This window comes from Pinus tabuliformis, chromosome 3_2 (assembly GCF_031772625.1).
Source record: "Pinus tabuliformis cultivar Carrire ecotype Pingquan chromosome 3_2, CPIR1, whole genome shotgun sequence".
NCBI lineage: Eukaryota > Viridiplantae > Streptophyta > Pinopsida > Pinales > Pinaceae > Pinus > Pinus tabuliformis.
In genome coordinates, this window is record NC_142302.1 from 97,811,387 (window position 1) to 97,827,422 (window position 16,036).

Below are 16,036 nucleotides of genomic sequence, written 5' to 3' on the forward strand. Positions count from 1 at the left end.
AATAAAGAATACAGTAAACATAGCCAGAATCTAGATATGTTCGCTTATTAATAGTTCAGACACTTGAAAGGATTATCGACGAAATCCTCATCATGAAAATAATATTAAACTACAAGTATTATACAAAAAGTAGTGTGCTTGAGCCTCTCGATATTCATATATTAGTAAGAACCCAAAATTTCCAAGTTAAAAAGAACAGAGGCATTTGCTTAAGCGTCAAACGAGTGAATGCAGTCCAAACAGGAATCATGAGAAACAAAATTGCAGAACTATCCAAATAATTTTAAGACATGCGGAAAAGATAAATCAAGGTTGCAAACAAGCAGAAACGACGGATCCTTCTATACTTTCCAGAACAACTTTTTATTATTTCAGAAGGCTATATATATATATATATATATATGCAAAATCCAACCCTTAATATATAACATAGAGAAATTGACCATATTTCACATAGTCGAAGTATAGACATTTCAGATCAAAAGATTTCGCATACAGTGTTCCAAATGGAATGTAAGACAAAACTATGAGTATGTCATAATTATTAACTTGAGAAATTGTTCAAAGCATAAAGCTTAAAACATCATGTAAACAACATAGTAGCCCATTTCATCACCAGAGCAAAAGTGGGTTTTTTCCCCTAAAATCTATTAAAGAGGCAGCCGACTTCTTGACTCTTACAGCCTTTCATGAGCCAAAAGTCATCCACCTGATAAGGCTGGAGTTAAATTAACAAAAATACGCTGACACCTTCAGAACTTTTCAGTTAAGCTTCCCTAAAAAACTGAAGGCATGCACAGAAGAAAACCCTCTCCATAAAATCCTAAACTGGAAAATTTATGTACCCGGAAGGGATTCGAACATTCAGTGCTGCGCGAAGACAAACTGAGCCTCAACTAACCCCTCGAGAGCCATCAGTTTACCTGCAAGACAAATCCTCCACCAAGCGGAAGGACTGACAGAGGTTATCAATCAAATTTATAAACCAAAAATTAAATCAATGAGCTGAAAGAACTGTACAGGGAAAGACAAAAGAAATTTCCAAGGATTACCTGAGCTACACTGAGTATCAAACCCTCCTTTATGCCTGTGGTCGAGCGACGAAGACTGAGAACCCCTAATAACTACTAAAAGAGCCACAATAGTTTAGCAGGGTATTCATAGCGGAAACGAGCAAGAATAAATCAGAGATAACAAGTTAACTGAGCGTAGAGGGCAGAGGTATTCACCTACGCCTCGAAGCCTCCAGATGTAATCAATTGAAACTCTCCACCGAGGAAGAACAATGAGAATGAAATATAGACTACACCGGATACATAGAATTTCGGAACCCTCTCCCACTGTTCGATCACAACAACAGCTGGACATTACTGAAGCAAGTCGAATCCCAAGGTCAACGACGGAGTAGAACCACATTAAAGTTTTCTGACAAACCACCTCAACAATTGGGCCGTCACACAGTGGTGGCTTAAATGTGCAGCGACAAAAACTGCATATAAACACTTAAAGTTCCCTTTAGGGCGAATACTATGTCAGCAGAAATGCTTGACTCACATCAATTTAACGACCCTGTAATGTTAATGCATTAACCTCTGATATCGTGAATTAACATAAAAGCCTTATTGATAAGTATTGCTAGACTCGTCAATTCAAATAAGACCGAATCCTTTAGCATATGATTATTTCATTTAGGGTTAACCATTGATTTTTACTTGGTAAAAGTATTAAGTAGAAAAATGCATAAAGTAATTTTTTTAAACATAAATATGGATGTGTTACGGTGGGGCCACATTTTTAAGAGCGAAGTTTTGGAATAATCTTCGTACACATAAATTAATTAAAATTTCGAAAGGCCAAGATGATTAGAGCACCAGAATCTAGAAAGAAAACGAGAAATATTATATTAATATACTGCTCAGGCTGTTACTCAATCAGTGTACAAACTTGTGACAAGTAACTCTCACAAATTAAAAAAATTGAAAAGAAAACGTACTGAGCCGTAAAATCGTTCGTAACTTGGGTTTGTTCATTCCCTTAATTTGGACGGGCGAATATTTTTTTGGTTTTGTCACTCATTTTTCAACGTACCCTAAAGTCGTCGGTCTACCGTCTACGTATATTTTTTGGATGAAGGTACAGCAACACTGATACTAATTTTCTATTTAAGCCGGCGGGCTTTCTCCTTTTGGTATGATATGAATTAGAGGTTGGAAAATTAGTCCCATAGTGATTGAGTGATGATCTGAATTGTTTCTGTTTCTCCGTAAGAGGTTATGGATATGGCGAACCAGCTTAATGCAATTGTCAGCCTTGTGTTGTTGCCCTCAATTGGCGTGACTTTCTTTCAGCGCTCAGTGTCAGTTTGGCGTTGTGAGGGTTTGATGATCATTACTTGGAGAAGTTAAGGCACCATACCTTAAGTTTTCCAGTAATGGTCATCAAGCTCTACAACGCCCAGGTGACGTTGCAGAATTAAAGAATGGCGCGCCGATGAGCAACGTGAGGTTGATAATTGGAACCCCTCTACGCCTGTTCTCCACATCTTTAAGGGCGAAGACTGTGAGCTGTTCATCTGCAATTGGACAGCGATCCAGCTCTTTTCGAGGTTTGCATACATTATACTAAACGTCTTTTTAGAACAGAAATAAAATTCTAATGGGGAACATTTGATTCAGTTCTTTTGAAAACCCATGGTTTTATGTTATCACACCTGTCTGTAATTTCGTAGGTATAGGGTGACACAAGTTTGTTATTCCTTGGGCATGGAATGAGAATGGTAAACTTGCCTTAACAAAATGTTAATAGAATATTTGTCTTAACTCAAAATAAAGAGTGATTGATTAAATTTTGAAACGGATCTACCACAAAATAAAGAATAAAGAGTGATTGACTAAATTTTGAAACGAAGAGAGATTTTTTTTGGGTAGAAAAGAGAAGTGCAATTTTTACCATTTTCGAATTGCATATTTAAATTTGTTATATTTAAAATGAATCACTAAGAAAATGGGTAAAGGTATCGTTGTCTTTAAAATAAGAATCAGATTGTTATATTTAAACTGAATTTTTCCAGAATTATTTGATTGTCTTTAAAATGTATATTCTCACATTTTTCCAGAATTAAATTTATTCATTGGAATTTTTATCATATGCCAGAAACAACATCTTCGTCCTCACTGATTCTGACTCTTTGTTCTGATTCCAATTTAGTTAAATTATTACTGATTACTCAAGATTTTCACTGCAGATTCATCAAGAGAGCATTTATTAACGTCATACTCCGTGCCAAGTATATGAAACCGAAATCGAAATTAGAGGATCAAGAATGTCATTTACGCAGAGACAGATGAGCACAACTTCCAGCTCAGAAAGCCAAAATACTCTGGTAATACAAGTGTAGGTCCATAGAAGCACTGGGCTTATTTGATTGTATTCAGAATCTATGTGGTCTGTTGAAATCTCAACTCAGAAGATAATTTCGATACCTGGATTTCACTGGTTTGCTCGAGTGCTGTGTACTTTGTCTGAAGATTGCGTTTTTTGGTCGGGCCAAAATGAGAAAATAGACTCTCGGGATTCACTTCTCCAAAAGTCCTGCTGCTTCAGTTTTTTCCGTGGCATTTTCTTAACAGTGATTCATAGTTTATATCATCCAAAACACAAGGAAAAACAAAACCCATATGGATGTCAGTAAATAAAATTCATTTTTTCCTAATTTATTTTGCTTCCACAACATAAACAAGGCTTTATAATTAGTGTTACAATTTAATTATTAAACTTTGAAAAATATAAACTAATTTTCACATATAAACAATACTTACAAAGTAGTTATTTTGATTTAGTTTAAATTTAGTGAAATTAGAGTAAAAAATAATAAAGACATAGAATTTTATATTAATAAAAATTATACTTAAAATAACAAGATAATTCAGGATTGTATTATTTCTGGCTATGCAAAGATGATAAATACAATATTTGTGAATGTCTTTTTTTATATATATAAATTTTAATATCATATTTATTCATTTTAATCTCTTATTTGTATAAATTTGTATGGAAAATTTATAATTTTTTTTACAAAAGGTATAGCTGTCTTCTAGACACTCTCTCATTGGAAAAGATGGATGTGTGATGTTAGATTAAAATATAGTTAAATTAACTTAGTTTAAATATAGTTAAATTAAAATATATATTAAGAGAGTAGTGTAAAATTGAGTCTATCTAGGTACATGTGAGACAAATATCACCTAGTCGTAAGGGTGTTTGAAGTACTCCAACAAATACATGGTTTTGAATTAACCTTTTCAACATCAAGTGCATGTGTATAAATGGTTTTATTATATTAAAAGACTAGATCAATGTCGATTAGATAGTGGTTAAATAAAATTTAAATGTTAAATATTTGAATGCATTGGATTTAAAAACTATAATATATTGTTATTCCACACTAGTAGTTGATAAGACTATGTCATGATGCTCTAGAATATAATGAAAATCAATGGAATAAGACTCTTGGTTCCAATGATATTATTTAGATATAATGGCTATCCATTAAATCTTTGTGTAGTGACTTTGGTATGGCGATCCATGGTCTATAATATTGATTGTTTGCTAAGGATGAGTTTTAGGATGGACATTGATCATGTTAGCTATATTAATTAAATCCATAGACCCCATTTATGGTTGGGCATAATACAAGTGAAACATCTCCCATCAAGGGGATTGAAAATCCTAGCCCCTAGATTACAATGAACATCTTGTTAGACATTGATTTGTACCTAGGTCTCAAATTGATAGAAAAAATGGTTTCATCATGATAATATTATCACGAAACATGAATGTGAAATAGATAATTTATAAAATATATTGTATAAAAAGATACCTCTAAAACATTTTTTGATTAGCCAATAGAAGACGACATGGGCATGGTCATGTATATTTTTAATTTTCTTAGTTTCTTTTTTGCTCTCTTTTTGGTAAAAGGGAACAAAAATATGAAAGCTAATAAAAATAACATAATAGATGGAAGAGAAATAATTTTCAACATAAAATATCATCTAGTAAATACACGCCTTCTTATCCATTGAACTGTGACACAAGAACAAGGTACAATAATTTCTACTACTTTGTTTTATTGCAAGAAATAATAAACTCTCAAAAGCACATGCATGTGTTATTCGTTAACTATAAGTTTCTAGGCAATATGGATAATGGTGTTAACGATACACTGTTATTTTATTAAGTAAAGACAAACTCATTATATTTATGACAATGATATTAATCACTACCTCTTTTTATTTCATTTCCACTAGTATAATTTCACTAATAGTAATTGCTACATAGAAGATTACCAATTATATTTTAAATAATTATTTTGAACTTAATTCTAGCATTACATCCCAACCTATTGTATTTTATTTCCAAAACCATTTGAATAATAAAACTTAAATACTAAATTATATATCAATAATTACTTATAAAAATAAACTTAAATAATAATAAATAACTTAAAATTAATTAATCTATTTATGTATGAATTTAAAACAACAACTATTAGTATTATTATCATCTTAAAAACTGTATTAATAAATTTATGTACATGAAGATGCAATCTAAAATTGAAAATTTTTTCAATAAAAAAAATATAATTGTTAATCAAAAACTTGTATCTATAATTGTTTTGGAGAACTTGTTGTGCACAAAGCCTTAGCCTAGAATTAATGGTGATGATTTTTTACTAATTGCTTTAAATCCAAAATCAGAAATTTGGGGAGAGATTTGCTAATGCTAATGATTAAAAATATTTTCTTACCTAGTAATTTAATTTAATTGATTTAATATTTCAAACTTATACAAAACTTATACAACAATTCAGTGAAATTAATTTCTAAGTTGATTAGAAAATATCATTAACATATTTTTTCATTATAAATGAAATTTTGATTATTTAGAGTATCTTACTCAAAAACCTATTATGACAATCTAGTTGCAATGAACTCTTCACTAATTTTTTCAACTGCTCAATCTACACTTACTTATTTACCACTGTTGTGGTTGTAAATATTTGCATTTAAGATGCACCAACTATTGTCATGATTTATTAACTACCATTCTTATAAATGAACAATTGGATCCGAAAACATTTCAAATATGCTACATGGGAATGATGGATTTGAAGATATTGTGAACTTTATTTAAAATCCAATAATATCTACTTAGTAAAAACATTAATGAGACAAGTGATATAATTGTTTATTAATCAACCTATTTTCACTATTTCAAATCCAACATATTATAATTATATCCAGCAAAAAATTAAAAATTTACTAAGATACGTGTTTATTAATTGACATCTTTTCATAACAGCCATGGGCCTAATTTTACAAATATGAGTGGCTGAATTCAGGAATTTATTGTGGCTGCCAAGAAACATTGTACGCACTGCGCAGGAGTCAGACCAATTGTTAACAGATGTGGCGAGCTCCGGAGAAGGTCTGGCGAAGTGTGGCGAGCTCTGGAGAAGGTGTGGCGAGCTCCGGAGAAGGTCTGGCGAAGGTGTGGCGAGCTCCGGAGAAGGTCTGGCGAAGTGTGGCGAGCTCCGGAGAAGGTCTGGCGACCATCCATGGCCTCTATTCGACACAAAACACCCTATTTTTATGTGTTTTTCAACACAAAACACCCTATTTGGAATTTTTGCTAACTTTGCATGGCAGGTTTTGAGGGTTTAGGGTTTTTCAGGTTAGGGGTTTAGGGTTTAGTGTATTTAACTCATTTTGTTCTTTCTTTGGTCTCTGAACCTCCTCTTCCTTATTTAGTCATTCTCTCTTCAAGCTTGGAATTTCTAATTAATATGGGCTGATTTGTCTCTCCATAACACTTGCACAAGGCATTTCTCTCTCTGAAAGGAGTACACTGCTCTAGGGCTGATACCTTCCCTATTTATTGCAGGTTTTAGGAATTCATCTTCGATGTTCCTTCAATGATTCAGAGTTTTCTGTGTAAGATTGTGCCTAAGCTATGGAGTTTTGGGGGTTGTTTTTTGGTAATATCATTTGTTGGGAAAAATCCCCCAATCAGATTGCTTTGGCCCACTTTTATGCACTGATATTGAGAATTTTTTGCACAGTTTTGAATGACCAGCATTAGGAGTTGCTTTCTTGCAGAGTTCTTACAAATTTATTCTCTGTGAATCCAAAGGATATTTTCACTGGTTGAAAGCACCTATGGGTGGCTATACTAGTTCTCCTTCCAGACCATCCTTTACAGGGATCTTTCATCCCTTTTTTGTGGATATTTTGATGTTCTTTGTGGCTTTTCATGCTGGTATTTGTGCACCAACACTATTTTCAGCCTCTATATTGATTTTATCCAAAGCTTTTGGTGGGAAGTACTGTCCCAAGGGCTGCAAAACTTTTACCTCTATGGATTATCTCATTTCTTCCAGGCTTTCCTATGGTATCACCAATCTTCAAGGGCTCACCACAGTGCTAATCCACAAGTGTTTAAGAATCATCTTTCTATAGGATTTTTAGGTTTCTTCCTTTTAGGCCTTCCCAAGAAGGCCTCCAACTTGCATGTGACAACCTTAGATGGTTGCAGGTTTTAGTTATTTCCAGAATTAGAAAATGCTTCTCTTTAGTTTAGCTTTTCCAGATTTCACTAAAGTGCATGTATTAGAGTGATTCCAAATATAGGTAGCACCCAGGTTCTGGGAAGAGAGAGTCACTCACTTTCATGCATCCACTCTCTCCCAGCAAATGTTCTATTCTATGAAATTTTCTTATGTGGGCTAGGCACACTTCTCTAGCTGACTAAGGGTTAGGGTTTGACATTGTCAGACTTGTTGAATGAAGCTCTGAACTATTGTAAGCTACTGTTAATCATTCAAGTTGTTTTATGTGAGCTAAATTGCTACTGTAATTTTTGTTTTGAATTATGTGATTGATTGCTACAGTATTAACTTGCTTCCATATTTTTGGGTTAAGTGTTGGTAGATCTAATGCTCCTTAATCAGTTGTTTTCATAGGTTTTACTTTTCAGCTACCTGGCTTGCTTAGGAGTGTGGGTCTGCTTAATATCTAACCATCACCTGAATAAATATTCCATTCAAAAATATAACACATAGAAGTACATCATCACTACATCAGGGACCAAGTACCAAAGAAAGAAATAGAGCTCATTTTTTGCATGTCAGAAGATCAAAAAGTTTGAGAAGTATAGGAACCTGTTGGGAATCACTGATAACAAAATAAATATTGAGGGTGTTAGACAAACTAATATAATATTTATTTTGTAGGACTTAGGTCCTGGGAGGTCATTCATATTAAAGATATAAAATTAATGATGTAATAAAGTGTAATGTTAGGACCAAGTATGAGTTTGGAGTTGGACAAGGTTGTAATCAATGTATTAAAACCAACCAAATTAGAACTAGAGCTAGAATTGGACAGCTCAGCTGGCCAGACCTCCAAAGGCACCAAACCAAACCTCAAGCCATTTCAGGAACTAGTTCCACACAGAACTAGCCAGTTTGGTGTCCAAGCAGATCTAGGACAGGCTGTGCAGGGTCTGGGGCTGGGATTGAGAGCAAAAGAGAAATTTAACATCTTCCAGTGACTGACAGGAAATCACTATTAGTATATTTATTGTGGAGTGGCCCTGGAAGTGAAAAAAACCTAGAATATCATCTTGAATCAATAACAGTCAAATGGGGAAAATAAAATCCTAATTTGTTTTAGTTATAGTATGCAAACTCCAATCAACAAAGAGTCAAAAAGATAATTCAAAAATGTTGTTAAAATAAAATTCTTGTACATGAGTTAAGGAGTCCATCTTGGGATATAAATTCAGTTAAGTAAAGATTTCAACTTGAGCAACTGTCTCTAATAGTTTGGAATCTTGGATTTACATTGATGTACATGTATAATTTTCATTCAAACTTTCATATTTTCTGTATTATATAAACTACAATAAACTGATCTAAGTCAAGTCCAACCCTTGGCCAGTTCCGAGTCCAATTCTGACTTTTAAAACATTGATTGTAATAACATGATAATGATGTAATAAGGACATGAGTCTCTCCTTACAAGGCTTTTCCTTCGATATGCACATGCATTTACTACCTGTTATTGGATTGAATAAAATATATCATTGATTCTCTCAACACCCTTCTAGGCATCTACCATTTGAATATTTCTAACAGTTGGGGTCTTGTATTATTCACATGTGTGGAGTATAATTGTTGCTTAGTTAAACTGAAAAGTTGTTTTATACAATGTATATAAGTTATACCTCAGTTCTCATGACTGATTCATTTAATTTCATTAATTTGGTAATTGCATGCAGAACATTCAAAAGATCATAGGTTTAGTGAATTTAACGATACATTGCATATCCTGAAAGTATGCGTAATTCATTGAGAATTCTTAAACTCTATTCTTTATGACCCTGAGAATCTTGTAAGATTTCTACATTATAATAGACTATAGATGTTCCTTCTAAAATGGATTTTGGCTACAAGGTTGCACACATTATGAAATAAAACAACCTAGGTTGTAAGCCAAAATGTTTCTGTGACAAGAAAAAGATACAATCCATCCAAAATCCACATCATAATGTGGTTAGAACCAAAAACATATGACACCACTATTCTTTATGGCCCTGAGAATCTTGAGTGCCAAAACTCCCTGAGTTACCTTCTTGAGCCAAGTAGTCAAGAGTTGATTAGGAAATGGTTGATTGCTGCCATATGATTGATTCCAATTTGCAGCTTCCAACCATGGAGGTATTGAGTATCCATACCTCACATTTGCACTACTAACCCCTACATTAAGTGGAGGTGTGTAATAAGCATATAGAGAATTGACACCAACTTTGGTAGGAATAAGGCAAGTGGGTAAACCCTCAGTTTGATAGTGAGGCACTTGAATGTTTATGAGATCTTGGAATAATGGTGTATTATCTGCAATGGAGTCCAATGAGTTTGAAATAATCCTGGTTTCATCAGCTATTCTTGTATCGTTGATCATTCCTTGTTCCTTTTCAAGCATTTGTTGTGCCTTTCATTTTTCCTTTTCCTGTCTTGCCATTTGTTTTTGTTGGTCCTTAACTTGCCTTTCTTGATCTCTTTCATCATCGCTCGACGTTGTGCTGCAACAATCCTTGCTACCTTCTTCTCCTTGACTAGATCCTTCTTTTTCTGTTTTAATTCTTGCATTTCAAATTTCTTTCTTTCAGACTCAACTAACAGGTTTATATAGTCCTATGAGGTGAGTAACTGTGAGCTTCGGCCCAGAAGAAGACTACCCGGTGCACCTTGATTTTTTTCATTGATACTCTCTCTACTGGTAGCTTTAGGAACCGGCCAAGTGTCTTCTCCACCCCTCCCACCTGCATGTCATTGCTTGGTACTTCCCTTTCAGTATCTGTTGGCACTGATTGAACTATATCATTATCTTCATTTGATGCCTCATTATGTCCTTCATCTTCTTCCATTGATCTATTGTCCACAAAAAAATGAACAATTTCACTGTTCAATTCTGCTGGTTGTGAGGGCATGTTCATGCTTTCTTCATTGGTTGTTGAGACACTATGTGCATTCATATTGATCATTGCTTCTGATAGCCATGAAGGTGGGGTTACTTGGCTTGGCAATGTCATTAACAATATTAGCAACAGGAGTTTCGTGTTCTTGAGTTGGTGGAACGATCTCCATGTTATTGCGAATTTGTTCATGGTTATATTGTGTTTCACATACAGTTCCATCATCTTCAGCATATAAGTGTCCTTGAGATAGGGAAATCATATTACTAGCTGCAACAACATCATCTTGGTCATCTACTTCTTGCACTTCAACACCTGTTTGGGCATTCCCTTCTTCCTGACCATCCACATGAAACACTTGGCTACAACCAGTATCATGCATAAGAGCATCATAGTTCAGTGGCCAAATTCCTGTCCTCCTAAAACCAGCCTTGATATTTGATGGTGTCAAAGCCCTTTTAAAAGCTTTACTTGCAAGCTCTGCTAGCTCGAACCTTTTCACCTCAACCCCTGGATTCTTTGCCATCCATGCAGCGCGCTCCGACCTGAAATAGTTCTTGAAAGGGCCAAACACACTAACACCAAGGGGTTGCAGTCTGTGAGTGGTACGAGTGGGCAATGTTAACAGGTCGATGCCTAAATTGTTTGCTTCCTCAATTTTTTGTATAACCATGTGGCTACCATGGCCATATAATATCAATAGTTTTCTGTTATTAGGCGAGACGCCACTTGGTACCGATGCAACAAAGTGAAAAAGCCAACTTAGAAACAATTATTTAGTCATCCATGCATGGGGATGTGCAGTCATGCATGCACCTAGTTCACAATTCTGTATATAGTTTTTCAGTTGATTTTTACCTTTGAATAGATAAAATCCTGGGATTGAAGTACCAATTGCATTGACACAACATAAAATAGTTGTCCCCTCCCTGCTCTTAGGCAAAATATTTGGCACATTTCGGCTCCCTCTCTTGGTAATTACCCACATGCCACAATTCCTCCTTGCTTGTAAACCTATTTCATCACAGTTCCATATATGGTCTGCTCCATAAGAATGTTTATCGTAAGCACTAGAAAGTGTGTCATAGAACTTTTGCACAACTTCAGGGTGCAAATTTAATGCTCTGTCTCTGTCAAGGCCCTCAGCAGTACGCAATACAAGTTCTGGATGTCTTTTTTTAAACCCAAACCACCATGATTTACCAGGAAACCCATCTTTGAATGGGTTTGGCCTCCCTTGACAGATTTGAGCAACTACTGATTTGAGTTGTATGAACTCTAGCCCATGTTCCAATTGCGCCATCTCTTTACACCACTCAACCACCTCGGCCTCCTCCTCCTTAGTCATAACTGTAAGAGGCCCTCTACGTCTTGTATGAGTCAGTCCATTTATCCAATAATGTATTGATGAGGGAGGAATACCATGTTTTTTTGCAGATGCCTGAACTGAGTATCCATTAAACTCTATGTCGTCAATTGCAACTAACATTTGTTCTTTTGTCCATCCTCTTATAGCACCAATATTTTTAGTTGAACCTACCCCTTGGACTGTTGTTGATGGTGGTTCTGTGGCTGATGGTGTTTTAACATCAACTGCCATCACATGGTCATCCTCAACAATGTTCCTTGCTGCATTGTTGGCATTGACATCAACTATTCTGTCCTCATCAGACGATGTGCATCACAGCTACACACCCCTTGTCACTCTCCTGCCACTTCTCCTTGTACGAGTAGTATAACTTCCTTTTGCCATAGATGCAACAACCTGTAAAATTATTGCATGCATTTAGACATTAGAATATTTGTAAATTATGCTTTCATACAAGGCAAAAATACTTTTGCTTTATTACAGGAAATTATCAACATGTATGTTACAGGAAATCGAATTGCATTACTTCGTAGTCTCTCATTGCAAATTACTTCGTAGTCTCTCAATTTCCTTCCTGTTCATCAGTTTAGCAACTTTTATATGGATATCTGCTAATGGGCTTCAAGTAGGATTCTATGATAGAAGTTGCAGTGCAGTTGAAGGCATTATTCAGCAATCAGTTTCCAAGGCTTTTGCTCAGAATTCCCTTATAGCAAGCTGGGCTTATAAGGATGCATTTCCATGACTGCTTCGTTAATGTAAGGATAGGAACTAGCATACAACCATGTATATCCAAGTTGCATGTTTCTAGTTATAAATGCACCCAAAGTACTGTCTAAATTTAATGCATTGCTGCTATAAATTCAAGTTGTCAGTATCTAATTTATAAATGGATCCAAATATTGTCTATTTTAATGCATTATTGTATATAGTTGATAGTGAACACTATCCACTCAGTTACACAGCATTGAATGCTGCTGTCAGTGGTGTATGGAGTCTGGACCATCAGATCTACCATCTATTCAAATTAGACAGTTTACAGACCACTCTCATAGTGTTCAATGCTACTTAGCCAGATGGATAGTGTTTAATTAGAATTGATAAACTCATCCAAGTTGTAAAAGGTATCAGATATTGTTCCTGTAGAATTGGTAAACTCACCCAAGCTGTAGAAGGTATCTTGATATTTGATGCGTTTTAGTTGGCATTTAGGCATAGAATTACTCTTCTTTTAAGGTTATATCTGTTGTGATGTGCTTTAGGCTTAGAATTACTCTCTTGGTAAGATCATCTGTGTGGTGATTGTTTTTTAAGAGTATGATAGATCAAGAATTTTGACATTTCATTAGCATTTTTTATAAAAACCTGTTGTTTTAAATTAAGTTTGGTAGTAGTCCATAGCCTTACATTCCATTGCCATCAGTTTTCTTGTTGGTATGCTTTCCATCAGCAAAAATACTGAAAACTCACAATGTTTTAGCTAAGGCATAAGCAAGTGAAATGTGCACATATATTTTGTTTCAAATATCATTTTCCATTTTTTCGTTGTTTGGCATTGCCAAAAATGTCTCAGTATGGCAACTTCTCCATTGTAGTCCATAGCCACCATTCCAGGCATAGTAATTAGTTTGGAAACTCAAACAAAATATGGTCATATGCTCTAGAAGAGTGCTATGCCTGTCATAATCACAGTAAGGTTGGGCAACTTGAAAGCCATGAGAGATCTCGGTGATGGTTTCATTCGGAATTTCGTTCATTCCCATTACGATAGACTTTCACGTAAATCAAGATTCCCGTATTGGACAAAGAAAACTTAACTGAAGACGCGTGGAAAAAGATCTTAGGTTTTTAAAACATTTATCTCATTGAATGGAGAAATTAGAGTTTGAAATAAGAAACTCTACAAAAACTCTATAAAAAGTAGTGGTGTGGTTATATGGTTTCCAATTTTTATTATCAGTCATAAAACCTTTTAGAAAATTAAACTGAAAAAATTAAGTATGTTGAAGGCATTCATTTTTTTTATTTTAAGGAATGGTTTTAACTTTTCTAAATCGTTGTATTTAGAACCTACTTTTTATTCAATGGCTGTTTGTGAAACCATCCAGCGATCCTTTTAGCAGTTATGGCCAGACAGATCGTGTAAGAACTCTGATAAATGAAAACAATGAAAACAGAATTGTAAGAAGAATGAGTTGTAATTGATATAACTAACCTGGATATATTGGCAACTGTTTTGTGATGTTGTCTTCAAGTTTGCTGAATAGTTTGAAAGCATAAGATGCAACTTCAACAGTGGGTGGAATTCTTTTATAGTTTTTGGCACTTGAATTTAATTAGTGGACATGGATGCACATGGATTGCAATGGCTTCATTTTGAATGTGTGGTCTAGATTTAATTTGATGTGATCTAATGGTTGGGAATTGTTTATTTGTTGATCCATGTGCTTTGATCTGTTTTAATGAGAAATAGAGTGAGTTGGGTGTCATTTATTGCAGTTATTGGGTTTGAGTGTCATTTATTGAACAAAGTGGGTTTAAATGTTATTGGATTGGGTGTCATTTATTGAACATAGGGGGTTTAGTTGTTGAACAAGACGGCAGATATCACTGACATACATTCTCTTTTATTATGTGCAGGTAGGGATATTTATTTGAGATACAAATATTCAGTTTTGATGAGTGGGGGTTGAAGTGACTGCTATTTTGTACTTCTGGAATAAACCATTTTGGAAGCATTTATGGTTTTAGCTGTTTTCTAGTTGGGTCAATATGGTTTGCACTCTTAAGTAGTAAGATACTATTTATTGACAGTTGTGGGCCCAGTGAATGTATGGGGAAATTTTGGACATAAATTAATACTTATTTATACTTAATGTTATTTATTTTTGTTTAAATATTTGTTTCAAAAGTCTCAATTTATAGTGGTTTGGTGGGACCAGTACTATATCAATTACTGGTCCCTGCACAACATTAGGAATCTCTCCCCTATAAATATGTGATAATATATTTATAATTAAAATATAAATAAATATCACATATAAATATAATGTGATAATATATTTATAATTAAAATTTAAATAGATATGATGTGATAGTATATTTATAAATAAAATGATTTTAGATAAATATCAAAATTATATATTAGAGATGAATAAATATGATGTGATAGTATATTTATAATTAAAATCTAAATAAATATGATATGATAGTATATTTATAAATAAATTGATTTTAGATAAATATCAAAATTATATATTAGAAATGAGTGTGATATTATATTTATTGATTGATAAATAAATATAATATTATATTATATTTATAAATAAATTGATTTTAGGTAAACATCAAAACCTCAAAATTATGTATCCAATCAATTGACTTTTTAAAAGTTTGTTTATAAACCATTGCTTTTAAAATTTAGGCGAGTATCAAAAATGCTTATCAAATCTATTAAAATTTTTACAATAATTTTAATTTTAATTATAAAATAGTATATTTTTGAAGGAGGGATAAAGTGAAAAGTGTATTTTAAAAAAACAAACGATGAAATAAAGATAGTATAAAGAAATTAATGATATATATTTTTTGGTAGCCTAATCCATGGAGATTTGAATGTTGAATCTCATTGTTAACATAATACTTTATAATATGGCTATAGTCAATTCACGTATCCCCTTGAGCTAATGTTATTTAGAGTTATTTAAATCATAATTTATTATTAGGTTCCATAAAGTAAAAGGTAAATTCTATTATCATCACTAATACTAATGCATACAAAACCATATTATTAATGTGATTTAAAATTAAATGTATTCTAATTGTTTATGAGATAAGTTATATATCTCTTTTTCAAAATAGAAAAACCATATGTATTCCTACATTATCCTCTAATCACTTTGGCAAATAATATATCAGTCCATAAAACATATAAATATATAATACACATAGATTTTTGCATAGGCCCAGTTTGAACCTCTTTGCAAGGAGTTTTCCTCTATCTCTTCTGTTTTCCCATGTGCATCTTTTACTCACATCTATGTGTTCCTATATTTATCTCCCTTTGGCTACTGCATGTTATCTTCTTTTTCTCGTGTCATCTTTTCTCTGCAACTGTTGACCCTCTCT

The 16,036-nt window shown here is 33.7% G+C and overlaps 1 protein-coding gene across 3 annotated transcripts; it reads right to left on the minus strand.

Annotated features, from left to right (window-relative positions):
• Positions 1 to 512: 512 nt before the first annotated feature.
• On the minus strand, positions 513 to 1,562 carry LOC149180008 (uncharacterized). Of its 3 annotated transcripts, none has more exons than XM_089418092.1 (3): positions 1,230 to 1,562; positions 1,053 to 1,127; positions 513 to 923 (listed from the first exon to the last, which is right to left on the minus strand). In XM_089418092.1, exons 1-3 carry the CDS (start codon positions 1,414 to 1,416, stop codon positions 865 to 867), a joined length of 321 nt encoding a protein of 106 aa, XP_089274218.1. In that variant the 5' UTR covers positions 1,417 to 1,562; the 3' UTR covers positions 513 to 864. The 3 variants fall into 3 exon arrangements, with proteins under 3 accessions (XP_089274218.1, XP_089274220.1, XP_089274219.1); XM_089418094.1 differs by having other exon boundaries at positions 513 to 955; positions 1,053 to 1,124; positions 1,230 to 1,560; XM_089418093.1 differs by having other exon boundaries at positions 1,053 to 1,124; positions 1,230 to 1,551.
• Positions 1,563 to 16,036: the final 14,474 nt, after the last annotated feature.